Source organism: Leiobunum rupestre, chromosome 4 (genome assembly GCF_980474605.1).
Source record: "Leiobunum rupestre chromosome 4, qqLeiRupe1.1.hap1, whole genome shotgun sequence".
NCBI lineage: Eukaryota > Metazoa > Arthropoda > Arachnida > Opiliones > Sclerosomatidae > Leiobunum > Leiobunum rupestre.
In genome coordinates, this window is record NC_143387.1 from 70,250,378 (window position 1) to 70,265,394 (window position 15,017).

At 39.3% G+C, this 15,017-nt stretch overlaps 2 protein-coding genes across 3 annotated transcripts in view; one reads left to right on the forward strand and one right to left on the reverse strand.

Moving 5' to 3' along the window:
* Positions 1–78: 78 nt before the first annotated feature.
* LOC149948894 (unextended protein-like) lies at positions 79–5,547 on the forward strand. 2 transcript variants are annotated; one of them, XM_090174074.1, is made up of 7 exons: positions 79–614; positions 676–1,624; positions 1,694–2,021; positions 2,093–2,236; positions 3,251–3,385; positions 4,553–4,843; positions 4,904–5,547. In XM_090174074.1, the coding sequence occupies exons 1-7, from the start codon at positions 91–93 to the stop codon at positions 5,269–5,271; spliced, it is 2,739 nt and encodes a 912-aa protein (XP_090030200.1). In that variant the 5' UTR covers positions 79–90; the 3' UTR covers positions 5,272–5,547. The 2 variants fall into 2 exon arrangements, with proteins under 2 accessions (XP_090030200.1, XP_090030199.1); XM_090174073.1 differs by having other exon boundaries at positions 4,553–5,547.
* The window catches only part of LOC149948895 (unextended protein-like), a 45,181-nt gene continuing 35,698 nt past the window's right edge, over positions 5,535–15,017 (reverse strand). Inside the window, exons 6-7 of the mRNA XM_090174072.1 lie at positions 13,540–13,818; positions 5,535–8,023 (exon numbers count right to left, since the gene is read on the reverse strand). Coding sequence (XP_090030198.1) covers positions 7,041–8,023; positions 13,540–13,818 — 1,262 coding nt within the window. The 3' untranslated portion in view covers positions 5,535–7,040. The remainder of the gene's footprint in view (positions 8,024–13,539; positions 13,819–15,017) is intronic.

Below are 15,017 nucleotides of genomic sequence, written 5' to 3' on the forward strand. Positions count from 1 at the left end.
TATTTATCCCGAGAAGTATTTTAATATATTTAAAAAAATAACGATATTTTTCCATTAAACGAAAGTGATAAATAGAACCTTTCATCAACAATGAAATACAGTAAGAAAAGATATTTGAGTATCATGAGTCAAAGTGGGGTGCTCGCTTTCGTCGTTAGCTTCGCTCTCAGTCAAGTAATTACCATCGCGCAAGTGACCCGCATTACGACGGTAGACCGTCCGCAATGGCCCATGGTCACTTGGCCCAATGTTACCAAAGCGGAACCGGTGGAAATAGAACCGGAAACGCCGATAGATTTGAGAATAAGAGGGTCTGGCCTGACCCCCAACACGAAAGTGGCGTTTACGTGGGTACCCGGAACCAGAGGATCCTTGTGCAACAGCAGCGAATTACTGTCGCCCACTTTCGGACTCTCCAGGGCCGATCGTTTGACGGCTAACGTGGCTGATTTGAAGATTAAGCTGAAAGAAACTAATTCGGGCCGCGGGGACATGGAAACCGCCTACGTCTGTATTTTAGATTCTCCGGAAGCTAACCAAATTGGAAGCCAATGGGTTCATCAAGGCGATAAGGTCAAGATACGTGTTATAAGCAACACGTTGTACGAACACAGGTAACCATAGATGGATGTTTTAATAAAATATAAAATTAAAATTAAAAATTTAATATTCAAGCAAAATTCACGTCCATGGCGTCAGAGGCGAAGGTAACGATAGGATCTATTTGGCCGAAGACGGTACGACCATTGTCCCGGCCGAACAGCGGGTGACGTTGAGACTAACGGGACACTCCTTCGTATCCGGTATGTTAGTGGCGGTCACTCGAAGTAAGAGCAAAAGAGGATCAGATTGCGACGACCTTCCCAAAACGTCGGTTCACACTTTAGCCGGACAGTCAGTCGTGTCCAAAGAAGTAGCCGTTGTCCAGGTGCAATTACCGGAACTAGATGACGAAGATTTCTACTATATCTGCACCAAAGAGCGGGCCTCTTCTAGAATGGTTGGCCTGGCAAAGGCTTCTACCGGACATCAACACTGGATTCATCAGGGGGACGAAAAATGGGTCCGAATTCACTCGGAGGGTCGACTCATTCCGGTCTGGTTGCAGATATGGTTGATAGTCTTCTTGCAAGTCATGTCCGGCCTCTTCAGCGGTCTCAATTTGGGTCTGATGGCCTTGGACAATACGGAATTGCGAATCATCGCTAAATGCGGCACGGACCTCGAGAAGGAATACGCCAAAACCATAAGTCCCTTGCGGAAAAGAGGCAACTACTTACTGTGTTCCATCGTCTTGGGTAACGTCCTGGTCAACAGTATATTGACGGTACTGCTGGACGACCTAACCTCGGGTCTAGTGGCCATCGTCGGATCCACAGTCGGAATCGTCATATTCGGAGAAATTATCCCTCAAGCTATCTGTTCGCGTCACGCGCTGGCAGTAGGAGCCAGAACCGCCTGGGTCACCAAGATCTTCATGGTCCTTACCTTCCCAATGTCTTTCCCCATCAGTAAGATTCTGGACTGCGTCTTGGGCGAAGAAATTGGCAACGTTTACGACCGAGAAAAACTCATGGAATACATCAAAGTTACCAAAGAGCATAATAAGTTGGAGAAGGCCGAAGTAAGCGATCAAGTTGAAATATAAATCATCGAGAAAAAGACTTAACTTTGTTTATATCCGCAATTGTAGGTACGGATCATCTCGGGTGCGTTGGAACTGAAGAAGAAGACTGCTGCCGACATCATGACTCGAGTCGAGGACGTGTTCATGATCCCTTACAGCACCATCCTCGACTTCGAGAACATCCACGAAATTATAAGTCAAGGTTTCACTCGAGTACCAGTCTTCGACGGTTGCCGAGATAACATCGTCGCGCTGTTGCACACCAAGGATTTGGCCCTGGTGGATCCGGACGATAATACTCCTTTGAAGACCTTGTGCGAGTTCTACAATCATCCGCTCATCTTTGTTTTCGAAGACGAATCCTTGGACAGCCTACTCAACGAGTTCAAGAAAGGTATTAATATCACGCGAAAACAATAACAAAATTTGTTTTGATGGATAAAAGAAACTTCGTATAATTTCTAGGTCGCTCTCACATGGCTTGCATTAGGAGAGTACACGACAATGTGGACCAAGACCCGTTTTACGTCATAACTGGAGTAGTGACGCTGGAGGACGTCATTGAAGAAATTATTCAAGCGGAAATTATGGACGAAACTGACGTTTTGAGTAAGTTTTATGAATTTCCGTTTTTACGCGCCCTTACGCTGACATTGCCATTATCAGAAGTATATACTCATCTTTCACATAAGTGTGGCAATTTTCTTTCTTCCACAAGTTAAGTATTTAGTAAGACCATACTTTTTGTGAAAGATATTTAACACAAATTTTGAATTCATTAAAAACTAGATTATAGTTAAAGACTTTATCCGATTAACTAATTAACTAAAAATCACGCAGAAATAAGTTTTTTTGGGTATAAATATTAAATCAGAGGTTCTACCTGTACTAAATCACAGAAAATCAAGCAGAAATAGGTTTTTTTGGGTATAAATATTAAATCAGAGGTTCTACCTGTACTAAATCACAGAAAATCAAGCAGAAATAGGTTTTTTTGGGTATAAATATTAAATCAGAGGTTCTACCTGTACTAAATCACAGAAAATCAAGCAGAAATAGGTTTTTTTGGGTATAAATATTAAATCAGAGGTTCTACCTGTACTAAATCACAGAAAATCAAGCAGAAATAGGTTTTTTTGGGTATAAATATTAAATCAGAGGTTCTACCTGTACTAAATCACAGAAAATCAAGCAGAAATAGGTTTTTTTGGGTATAAATATTAAATCAGAGGTTCTACCTGTACTAAATCACAGAAAATCAAGCAGAAATAGGTTTTTTTGGGTATAAATATTAAATCAGAGGTTCTACCTGTACTAAATCACAGAAAATCAAGCAGAAATAGGTTTTTTTGGGTATAAATATTAAATCAGAGGTTCTACCTGTAATAAATCAACTAAAAATCACGCAGAAATAAAGCTTTTGGGTGAAAATATTAAATCATAGACATTCTAAAATTAAATGTTAACAGTATTAAGTTGCGTATTTTCCTCGATAGAAGCCTTTATCTTATTGGGTATGACGTAAATGATGTTACTCGGCAGAACGTAGCTATCAGTAATCATTTCGAGTGACACACTTACGGAATGTGATTATAGTCTAACGGTATTACGTTCCATTTGCAGCCGACAACCGCAAGAAGCAGAGGAGGAAGGGCGTGGTCCAAGATTACTCGGATTTCGTGCGAATCGGATGCGGCCAGGGGAAGAACGCCATCTCGCCTCAATTGGCGCTCGCCACTTACCAGTACCTTTCCACGTGTAAGTACCTATAAGCCACGGTCACACTAGAGCTTAAAACCCAGTTTAGGTGGGTTAGAATGCCAGTTTTGACCGCCGACGATAATTCTTGGTTCACACGCGCGAAATCGCTTCACCCCGGTTCGCTTATAGCCAAGGTTTAACGTCATTTCATATTATGACCAGAATTTTTAAAATACTAAAATGTATCCCAAAAGAATTAGTTAATCATGTTTACTATATATACATTAATATTATTTAGAATTTTATTATCAATATTTTTGAAAATACGAGCAATTTTACTTCAATGAGGTAGAATATGAACTAGAGATCCAAACAAATCTGGGATTCGTGGGACACATTTTATTTACGTTGGAGAATTAGGCTTAAGTTTCAACTTCATTCAATCGTGTTGGCGCCATCTGTTTCTATCAGCTGACACTTTTGCAAAATATGTTAAGGTTTAGTTTTCCAATAACACGATAGATGGCTGCAACACGATTTGATTAAGTTCAATTACTAGGCTTAATTCTCAAACTCAACAAATACTGTCCCTCGAAACGGTAGGTTCTGGAAGGCGGATTTGGATCTCGTTGTTTTACTTCCCCGCCTTGTCGTTTTGAAAGAGATTCTAAGCGAACCGACTTGGATGAGTGGCTTCCCGAACCAACGCTAAGCGATTTCTCACGCTGGTTTTGAAAACTAGTTATCTAATACGAAGCGATTTTAGGGGTAATGATGAACCTGGCTTAATAGGGCACTGCAGGAAATATACCAGACTAATAGTAATTCCTACCTGGATATATCACTTTAAAAAAACCTGACCAGGAAATGGCTTTTGCGACAGCAGCGCCGCTTCGGGGGAGTTAGCGGACACTTTCCGAAACTCCCGTAACACTTGGCCTTCTACAATGCAGAACCCGTAACAAACATTTAACAAATGCACGCGGAACTATAGAGCGATATATCCAGGTAAGGTGGAAACAAGGGCGAGTTATCGTCTCTGGGAGTTGCCTGAAGTTAATAGGCCTAACGTTAACTACGCCTTTTTTAAAACTTCACTAGCGTTTTTATATTGAAATATATCGGTACAAGAGCCAACTTCTTGCTTTAGAGGCCTTGTCCATGATAAAGTTCCTATTGCTTGTTTAAAATTTCCTACTTGATAATAAAATTATCTCACGTTAGCGGTGGAACCATTTACGAAACATTACATATCCGAGACCATACTACGTCGTCTCTTGGGTCAAAACATCTTCTTCACGTATCGTTTCAAGAGCGACTTGAGTTCCAACAACCACCCTCAAGACACGGCCGTCACAACCATCTACAAATACGGCCGCTCGGTCGACTTCTTCATGATGGTACTCGAAGGGAAGGTCACGGTCACTGTTGGCAAGGAGAAGTTGGTCTACGAAGCTGGTCCCTTCACTTACTTCGGAGTCCAGGCTATCGCCGTGCCCGTACCAACCGCGAATAGTAAGCCCGTCAATCCGTACGCCAGTACTGGTCGTCCGACTGACCTCTCGCGTTCGCTAGATCCTCAACAGCATCTGGCAGCGCCGCGTGGAACCTCTAAGAATCTAAACCAACTGGACATGATCTTGCCCACCAGTCCGATAGTACCCGACTACACTGTGGTTCCGGCTTCGGATTTGGTGTACATGAAGGTCACCAGGGCGGCTTATTCCGCGGCCCTCAGGGCCACCCTGATGGAACGACAACACAGGCAGGATTCCAGCATCGACGACTGCTTCAACGAACTTTTGACCCCTACCAGGTCGGCTTCTTTCTCCTACGTCGAAAGTACGGCCAATGTCGTCAGCGGAAATGTCATTTTGGGTCGTTCTCTGGAGATTCCCGACATCAGCTACGAAAGCGATGGTTCGCCAATGGAAGGTTCTTGAAAAACTGGAATTGTTTCATTAATTTTAAGTTAATTTTTTTAAAAGTTGTGATAATATTTTAATAATTTTTTATTACAGTTCAGTGCAATTTCTTTCCTAAAAAGTTTTGAAATATTTTATTTAAGCGCGGTTTAAATTATTTATAAGCCATATATTACCTTCTGTGATGTACCTTTGTGTCAGTTTTACTATTTGCAATTAGAATATTTTTACTACATTCGAATTAAAATATAGGAATTAAATAAAAATACAATTTCAACGTGTTTTAATATTTAATGTTGTTCATTATTTGGTCTTTAGTTAAACCTATTTACATCGAAACTACTTAATAATTTATTTACAATGAAAATGGGGATACTAAAAAAAACTTCTAGCAAACAAATCTTTGGCAAAAAATTCAATTTAAAGTTAACATAAAAAAGAAATTTAATATATCACAAAACAATGGACCAAACTAAAAGTTGAAAAATAAGTACTACAATTTAAAAAAAATGAAATATAAAAAGGTTAGCACCCTGTTTTATATATATAACTCTGTTAAACTTTAAACAATTCTATAAAAAATTCATATTGCTTCAGGCCTACTAAAATCTGGCTATTTTATCATCTTTTACAACTTGGCCCCTAAAAATACAATTACATATTTCGTCAGTGCTAGCATTTTTTGCGGTTCTTTTAGAGCTTGCTTATGGAAATAGTGCTATACTATAACTAACATTTAAAATTAACTAATCCACTAACATTTTCTTTTACAAGTCACCAACTACGGTGAATTTTTCTCACGAATCAGGCACTTCTAATAACTGTACATTTCTTTGCGGGGGAAGTAATTAATTTAAATTGTTAAATTATGAAAGGAATTAAATATTTAGGGAGAAAATGTAAGAAACTTGATATATAGTTCGAAGGGTGTTTTTGATTTCGTAATTTTCTTTAAATTGGAAGATTTTTTGTATCATAGGTTATTTTACTTTTGATTAACTTTACTTTTGATTAACTTTAAATATAATTTTCATTTTATATTGGAAATATACTTTTAAAGTTTCAATAATTTTAAATATATTTTTTAAAGGTTTTGCTTGAACTACAATAATTTGGGGGAGGGCCTGTATAGTGCAAATATATTGCCAGGTAAATATTATGATAAAAATAGAGAAAAATAAATAAAAATAAATGCTCTTGTTGGAGTATAATATCTTTTTGGGTTTTTTAAAGAAAAAAATTAAATTATTAAACGATGGTTTCGAAGGTAAACTTGTATATTATGTACAGCAATAATATTGAAACGAAATCTGGGAGGAAAATGGGCGTGGTTTCATTTGGGGCGGTACCAATCCCCGATTACAAGTTTAATCCACCGAAGGAGAATTTTTCGAAGAACAAGCCTGGTAGCCACAGTTGAGTTATACACCAAATGCCCAGTTACAACATTTATTTGGCAAAATTGTATAGTTTTTTTGATTCGCGACTTAAAATTTGAATTCTGGGACACGGAAAAGAAAAGACATTTAGTACACGTTTGACAACATACGATACTCCCAATTATTTTTCACGTTAATTATTCAAAATCGCGTCCAACTGAGGCTACGCGGTCTCGTTGTTTTTTACCGGTATAAGAGAAAAGGGGGCGAGGTCAGTGGGAGATAGGTGCCGCCCCTTTTTCAAGCGGGAACGCCCCTCGTAGTATTAAGCGACGCCCTCCGCGGCCATACCCGCGATGGACGACGAACAAAGGGTGGTCTCGGAAGCGGGGAGGGAGAGAGTCATCGTTAAGATAACAATTGGCTCTTCTCACTGACAACGGAATTGTTCCTCTTGAAAGAGCCTTTGTTCGAATTGTTGAGAATCCGAACGGAAGGAGGGCTGACTTCCGGCGATTCGCGACTAGCTTCCGCCATGATCTCCTCGAGAGAACGGGACTCTCTGCCACGCCTACGTGTCCTGCCACTGCCGTTGACCGATCCGGGGGACTGCTCCCGCGCGGATTCCGGAGATTCCGGAGTCCGTTCCGAGATGGTCCGATCGCCGTTGGGCGTCGTCAGTTCCGAGCGGAGGGAGGCGGCCGACTTGGACTGCGTCGACCACTTGCGGCTTCCGCGCACCGGATGTTGTTGCTGGTGGTACGAGAGGGGCGTGTCGTCGGCGCCCGAGTGCACGCCCGCCAGGCTGCCGTTCCGGTTAGGCGCGCTTGCTGAAACGCGGCGGATGTCGGCGGCGGCCACGCTGTTCTTGTGGAAGGGCACGTTGACTCCGCCCACTTCGATACTAACGCGCTTACCCGGCTCGACGCCGGACGGGAAGTGCCGGTGGTTGCCCGGGCTGGTCAGCAGGCTGGAAGAGCTGACGCTGTTGCTGGGCGCCACGATGGCGGAGGAGGGCACCTTGATGACGTCGGCCGCGAAGGGCGAGGGCGCCAGCTCGAAGGGCACGTCGCGGCCCTCCATGGCCATGGCGTCCGCCAGGTTGTTGTCGTTGACGGCGGACACGACGTTCTCCCACTCGGCGCGCATGTTCTCGTCGGCGTTGACGTCGACGCTTCCTCGCGTCTGCTCCAGCATCGTGGCCCTCAGCGCCGCCAAGTAGACGTTGCGGTGCACTTTCATGAATACGGTGTCGGCCACGACCACCACCGAGTAGTCGGGGATGAAGGAGCCGTGCTTGCTGGAAGAGCCGGAGTCGGCGGGACTGAAGGCGGGCGCCGGCGAGTTGAAACTGGCGCTGCGCAACAGGTTGCTGCTGTCCGTTATCTCACCTGACCAAGCAAAACGGACATCATTACACTTACGATTGGCTACAGTCGACAATCTACTTATTTATAATTAGGAACAACGAATATGTTGGGTCTTTAGAGCGGAATCTAAAAGTTTTAACCATTTACCACGGTAATAATAATAATAATAATAATAATCAGCTAGGCTGATACCCAAGGCACCACCTTAGGATATACCACGCTAATAGGCGGTAATTGTATTTGTACCATGTTTTTGGTTAGAATATGGATTGAAATGCTAATTTACAATTAGGGAATGGACAAAAATGCTCATTTCGAGGTAGGGAATGGATGGAACTAGTAATTAGGAGTTACGGAATGTTCGGGAATAGGTTTTCACACTTTGAATCGGGAATGGGCGGGACTGGATTAAAATTTCTATCCAGGAAATGGTAATTTGGAATTTAAGGAATGGGCGAGAATGGATTAAAATTTCTATCCAGGAAATGGTAATTTGGAATTTGAGTAATGGGCGAGAATGGATTAAAATTTCTATCCAGGAAATGATAATTTAGAATTTAAGGAATGGGCGAGAATGGATTAAAATTTCTATCCAGGAAATGATAATTTAGAATTTAAGGAATGGGCGAGAATGGATTAAAATTTCTATCTAGGAAATGGTAATTTGGAATTTAAGGAATGGGCGAGAATGGATTAAAATTTCTATCCAGGAAATGGTAATTTGGAATTTGAGTAATGGGCGAGACTGGATTAAAATTTCTATCCAGGAAATGATAATTTAGAATTTAAGGAATGGGCGAGAATGGATTAAAATTTCTATCCAGGAAATGGTAATTTAGAATTTAAGGAATGGGCGAGAATGGATTAAAATTTCTATCCAGGAAATGGTAATTTAGAATTTAAGGAATGGGCGAGAATGGATTAAAATTTCTATCCAGGAAATGGTAATTTAGAATTTAAGGAATGGGCGAGAATGGATTAAAATTTCTATCCAGGAAATGGTAATTTAGAATTTAAGGAATGGGCGAGAATGGATTAAAATTTCTATCCAGGAAATGGTAATTTGGAATTTAAGGAATGGGCGAGAATGGATTAAAATTTCTATCCAGGAAATGGTAATTTGGAATTTGAGTAATGGGCGAGACTGGATTAAAATTTCTATCCAGGAAATGATAATTTAGAATTTAAGGAATGGGCGAGAATGGATTAAAATTTCTATCCAGGAAATGGTAATTTGGAATTTAAGGAATGGGCGAGAATGGATTAAAATTTCTATCCAGGAAATGGTAATTTGGAATTTAAGGAATGGGCGAGAATGGATTAAAATTTCTATCCAGGAAATGATAATTTAGAATTTAAGGAATGGGCGAGAATGGATTAAAATTTCTATCCAGGAAATGGTAATTTAGAATTTAAGGAATGGGCGAGAATGGATTAAAATTTCTATCCAGGAAATGGTAATTTAGAATTTAAGGAATGGGCGAGAATGGATTAAAATTTCTATCCAGGAAATGATAATTTAGAATTTAAGGAATGGGCGAGAATGGATTAAAATTTCTATCCAGGAAATGGTAATTTAGAATTTAAGGAATGGGCGAGAATGGATTAAAATTTCTATCCAGGAAATGGTAATTTAGAATTTAAGGAATGGGCGAGAATGGATTAAAATTTCTATCCAGGAAATGGTAATTTAGAATTTAAGGAATGGGCGAGAATGGATTAAAATTTCTATCCAGGAAATGGTAATTTAGAATTTAAGGAATGGGCGAGAATGGATTAAAATTTCTATCCAGGAAATGGTAATTTAGAATTTAAGGAATGGGCGAGAATGGATTAAAATTTCTATCCAGGAAATGGTAATTTAGAATTTAAGGAATGGGCGAGAATGGATTAAAATTTCTATCCAGGAAATGGTAATTTAGAATTTAAGGAATGGGCGAGAATGGATTAAAATTTCTATCCAGGAAATGGTAATTTAGAATTTAAGGAATGGGCGAGAATGGATTAAAATTTCTATCCAGGAAATGGTAATTTGGAATTTAAGGAATGGGCGAGAATGGATTAAAATTTCTATCCAGGAAATGGTAATTTGGAATTTAAGGAATGGACGGAAATGGATTTTCATACTTGAGAAAATTATGCCATAAGGAATAGAACCATTCCTATTCCATTAGCGCTGTCGAAATTTACCATAAGCTGGTCGGTGGCTTTCTCGACCGTTTTTTTAAATTTCCGGCTAATACTTCCACCAGTGTTATTCAACTTCAGGAGGTTAAATTACGGAAGCATTCGAATGGCGCCCTTACGTCAGACTTACTCTGAGCGATATTTCACAGAAGTACCATCTACATTATTTACATGGAGCAAAGATAGCCTTAAATTTAGTAAAAAAATTAAAAATACGTATTTTTCAAATTATAAAACTAAATAAATGTAATTAAATCATTTACATAATTATTCGACCGCACCATTGTTTTCTTATTTTTCCGCGAGCTTCTATTACGCAACAGAGGGCGCTGTTGACAAATAAACATAAAATCCCTTTCATTCACTCAAGGGGGAGGAGAAAGTCCGACTTATGGTGTGACACGCGTTTCTATTATTGGTATCGCGTCGTCATCTAACCTCCTATCCGTCGAATAACCCTGGTTTCCATTAGTGCGTGAAACGACGCCTATCTCCACTTTGGCACGTACCAAAGGTTTTTACGCGTGTAAAGAAAAATGCATTATAACGCGCCCTAGTGGAGACTAAGCATAAAGACTATTAGCTGGACACGGGGTATTAAGTTCTGTATTTGCATTGTGAGCTTCGTAACGCCGTAATTAAGTTCCCTATCTGCCACGTGTTAAATATTTAACAAAAATATATTTATTTATACTTAGGGCAATGACACTCTCGCCTATCGTAATTTTATTTAATTAACGACACTGTTTCAATTCAAGTTTCTGTTTTATCATTGTACCTTTTTTAATAATAATCGGCTAATAATAATCAGCTAGGCTAATACTCAAGGCACCACCTTAGGCCTAAGTCATCGAGCGACTTTTAAGTTTTAAAGCCATTAATTCAGGAGGCCGGGTTATAATGCGTAGGAGGGTGGTGGCAAGCCCTTCATGCCACGCGAGCCAACAGCTCCCTACACGCGCTATTACCGCTAACCTCAACAAGTTTTTATGGAAGGGGAAACCGAAGAACACGGGGGAAAACGCTATCTCAATTGGGTAAAATATTAAATTATTTATCATTATTTTAATTATTTAAGGTTGCATAAAAATATTATACTTTTATGCGTATAAATAAAATCGAGGATACCAACCCTACGTATTTATATAATAATCATAAAAATTAAAACAACTTTCACGTGGTGAATACTGAAGTATTTTATTTAAAATACGTGACAGGTATTTTAAATAATCTTTTTCGCCTAGAAGACCTATCGGCTGAAGTACAGCTGTTGGCTCGCGTGGCATGAAGGGCTTGCCACCACCCTCCTACGCATTGTAACCCGGCCACCTGAATTAATGGCTTCAAAAGTAGCATGATGACTTAGGCTTAAGGGTGTTGGTCCATTTGATCGAAAAATATGTGATCGACAGTCGATCATTATACGTTGCAAATTGATCGAAATTCCATTTGATCGAATCCCATTTGTCATTTGTTTCATAAGATCGAACCTTCAAATGATCGAATACTATTTGATCGAATTCAAAAGTATTTATAGTACCAGTTGGTATGTTTTTATTTTACCGAATGTCAATATGAAGTGCAGAAGGAATAATTCATTGATTAAGTGCAGAAGGAATAATGATGGAATAATTCATTGCTTTAACTGTATTAAGCCACAAAGATGAAGAGATTTTTACTTTATACACTTTATGATGGAATTTTTTATGACATCGACGATAACGGCCCGTTGTTTTTGATTTATATAAATAGGGTCAGGTTAGGTTAGGTTAGGTTGATGTAGGCGCGTATGCACCGTTGCCTTTTCGATTTACTCCCCAAAAAGTAGTAGTTTTACCCTACAGTAGCTTTCGATCAAATTTCGTTCGATCAAATGGGACCCGTTCGATCATTGGGCCTAAGATGGTGTCTTGATTATTATTATTATTATTAATCAGACTAAATTGAAAATTTGGAAAAGGTAACCATAAGTCAGACTTTCTCCTCCCACCTGGGTGAAGGCAAGTGATGATGTTTATCAACAGCGCCCTCTATTGCGGATATATAGAAGCTCTTGTAAAAATACGAAAACAATGGTCGAATAATTATGAAATAATTTAATTAGGTTTACTTTTATAACTTAAAAAATAAATAAATACTTTTAGTAAATAGTTACATAAAATTAAGGCTATCTGTACTCAATGTAAGTAGTTCTATTTGGCGCCCTCATTAAATAACGCTGAAAGAAAATTGGAGAAAGCAAGCGAATAATTACGTAATCTAACCTTCTAAAGTAGAATAACCCTGGTTTTCGGGACCCGATGAGTTAAAGACTGATTTGACATTTGTTAGGGGAAATAACTTGTTGTTAGAGCGTGAGGTGGATTGGGAGCCACCCTAAAAGTAGTCTCTACAGAGTCATTCTATTCTTTACGTTATATCATGAGTGTATAATTGTTCCATAAGTGTGACGCTTCCTATTTTTCACATTCAAAAGTTTTAGTGAGAGCTATTCACAAGACAGACTGCATTACGGGCTTCGTCGACGTTTCGCGTCCGCTGCTAACACGTCACACGTAGTCTTTGACAGAGCCTCGCTAGGGAGATATTTTCTTTCTGTGATGACGTCACTCCAGGCCCGTAGCCACGGGGGGGAGCGCATTTGGGGGCAATGCCCCCTCAAAAATAAATCTTGCCCCCTCAAATGAATTTTTTTTGCAGTCACCTGCCCCCTCAATTTAATCCATTCCCCTCAAAGAATATTATCTGCCCCTTCATCTTTATTAGTTTTTTAAACTTCTATTCCTTGAAATTTTCTTTTTGGACCACTTGTCTTTGTCTAAGGTTTAGTTCGTTACTTATAGGAAACTATTTCTTCATAAAATACAAGTTGTAGAATGGTCTGCTTCAGAAAGCAAGGTTTTTTTGCTTAACATCAAAAACATTTCACGGCGCCACTTATGTTAATTTTCGAAATTACGTTACGAAAAAAATGTGCCCCCTCGCAAAAAGCTACTGCCCCCTTAACGACATTTTTCTGGCTACGGGCCTGCGTCACTCCGTTACTAGCTCTCAGTAAAATATTCACCAAAGTGACAAACTTATGGAACAATATTATAGACTTATGGTTATATATAAAATATTTGGAAATTTTTTATAAGCCCCCCTGACGAATAATTTATTTGGATGGTCAGCGTCTTCGTATTAGCATCAGAGATAATGGACGTACGCTTTTTGAAACGTAAATAAAACTTCACGCGACGTGGAAGTGACGTAACGCTTGCGATACGATTACGTAACCTCTGGTATACCACTTGCTTTAGCCCGAATGTCAAGGGTCGACGATAAAAATGAACCGAAGATGGACTTACCGACGGTGGGGCTGGCCAGATTGGGCACGATGGCCGGCGCTCCGAAGTAAGTGAAAGGCCCGGCTTCGAAGACCAGATTCTCTTTGCCTACGGTGACCCTGACCCGACCTTCGACGATCAGGACGAAGTAGTCGGCCGGTTTCCCCGCCCTGTACAGGGTCATGGCCGGCGCGTTGAAGCTGTCCTCGGTGACGAATTTCAGCGAGAAAAACAAATTCTGCGTCAACAGTCGCCGCAGAACGGTCTCCGAGAGGTACTCTTTCTTGAACGGTTCCACGGCTAAAACATTACATTTACATTAGATTCAGGAAATTTAATAAATAAAACTAACTTAAAAATAAAATTAAACAACTGATGTACAATAAAAACGGATTTTTTTTTAAATTTTGAAATACCCGAACCAGATGGCGCCAGCATTCCGAAACGTGTAAATTTTAAATTATATAAATGAACGTGGAAAATATTATTTTTTCGAGTTTGAAAAGAGAATTGATTTTTTTAACAGTTTTTACGTAAAACGTCGCTTAAAGGGCGTACCACGCAGTAAATGGGACTAGTTACGTTGACAAACAAGTCTTAGCGCTGGTTAGTTGTTACTTAAATCATATTCTATCTCCGGAGCTCGATCACGAAATGGTATCAAATTCAAATGCTAGTGTTGAAATTGTCTTAGAAGTTGCAGGCCCCAGGGTTCTTACAAAATTTTCGGAATTAATTTCCCTGACTTTTCCAGATTTTACCTGACCATTTTTGTAGAATAAATGAACGGTTTGACCGTTTGAGGTAAAATCTTGCAAAATAATTAATTCTAAAATTTATATGCCTGTCTTTTTGGGGGGGTAATTTAAAATTCCCTGAATTTTTGGAAGGTAATTTTAAAATTCCCTGAATTTTTGGAGGGTAATTTTTAAATTGCCTGAATTTTTGGAGGGTAATTTTAAAATTCCCTGAATTTTTGGAGGGTAATTTTTATATTCCCTGAATTTTTGGAAGGTAATTTTTATATTCCCTGAATTTTTGGAAGGTAATTTTTATATTCCCTGAATTTTTGGAAGGTAATTTTTATATTCCCTGAATTTTTGGAAGGTAATTTTAAAATTACATGAATTTTTGGAGGGTAATTTTAAAATTCCCTTTTTATGGAGGGCAATTTTAAAATTCCCTTTTATGAAGGGTAATTTTTAAATTCCCTTTTTATGGAGGGTAATTTTAAAATTCCCTGAATTTTTGGAGGGTAATTTTAAAATTCCCTGACTTTTTGGAGGGTAATTTTAAAATTCCCTGACTTTTTGGAGGGTAATTTTAAAATTCCCCGACTTTTACAGGTTTTACAGGTCGTGTACGAGCCCCGAGTGTTTTTTTAACAAAGTATTAATTCCCTTAAGTTTGAAATGGGCGCCATCTATTGATGGAAGCAACAAAATTAAACCTCTAAGGCCTTCCCTCTAAATGTTTGTTTCCCCTACGCAATTTGTGAA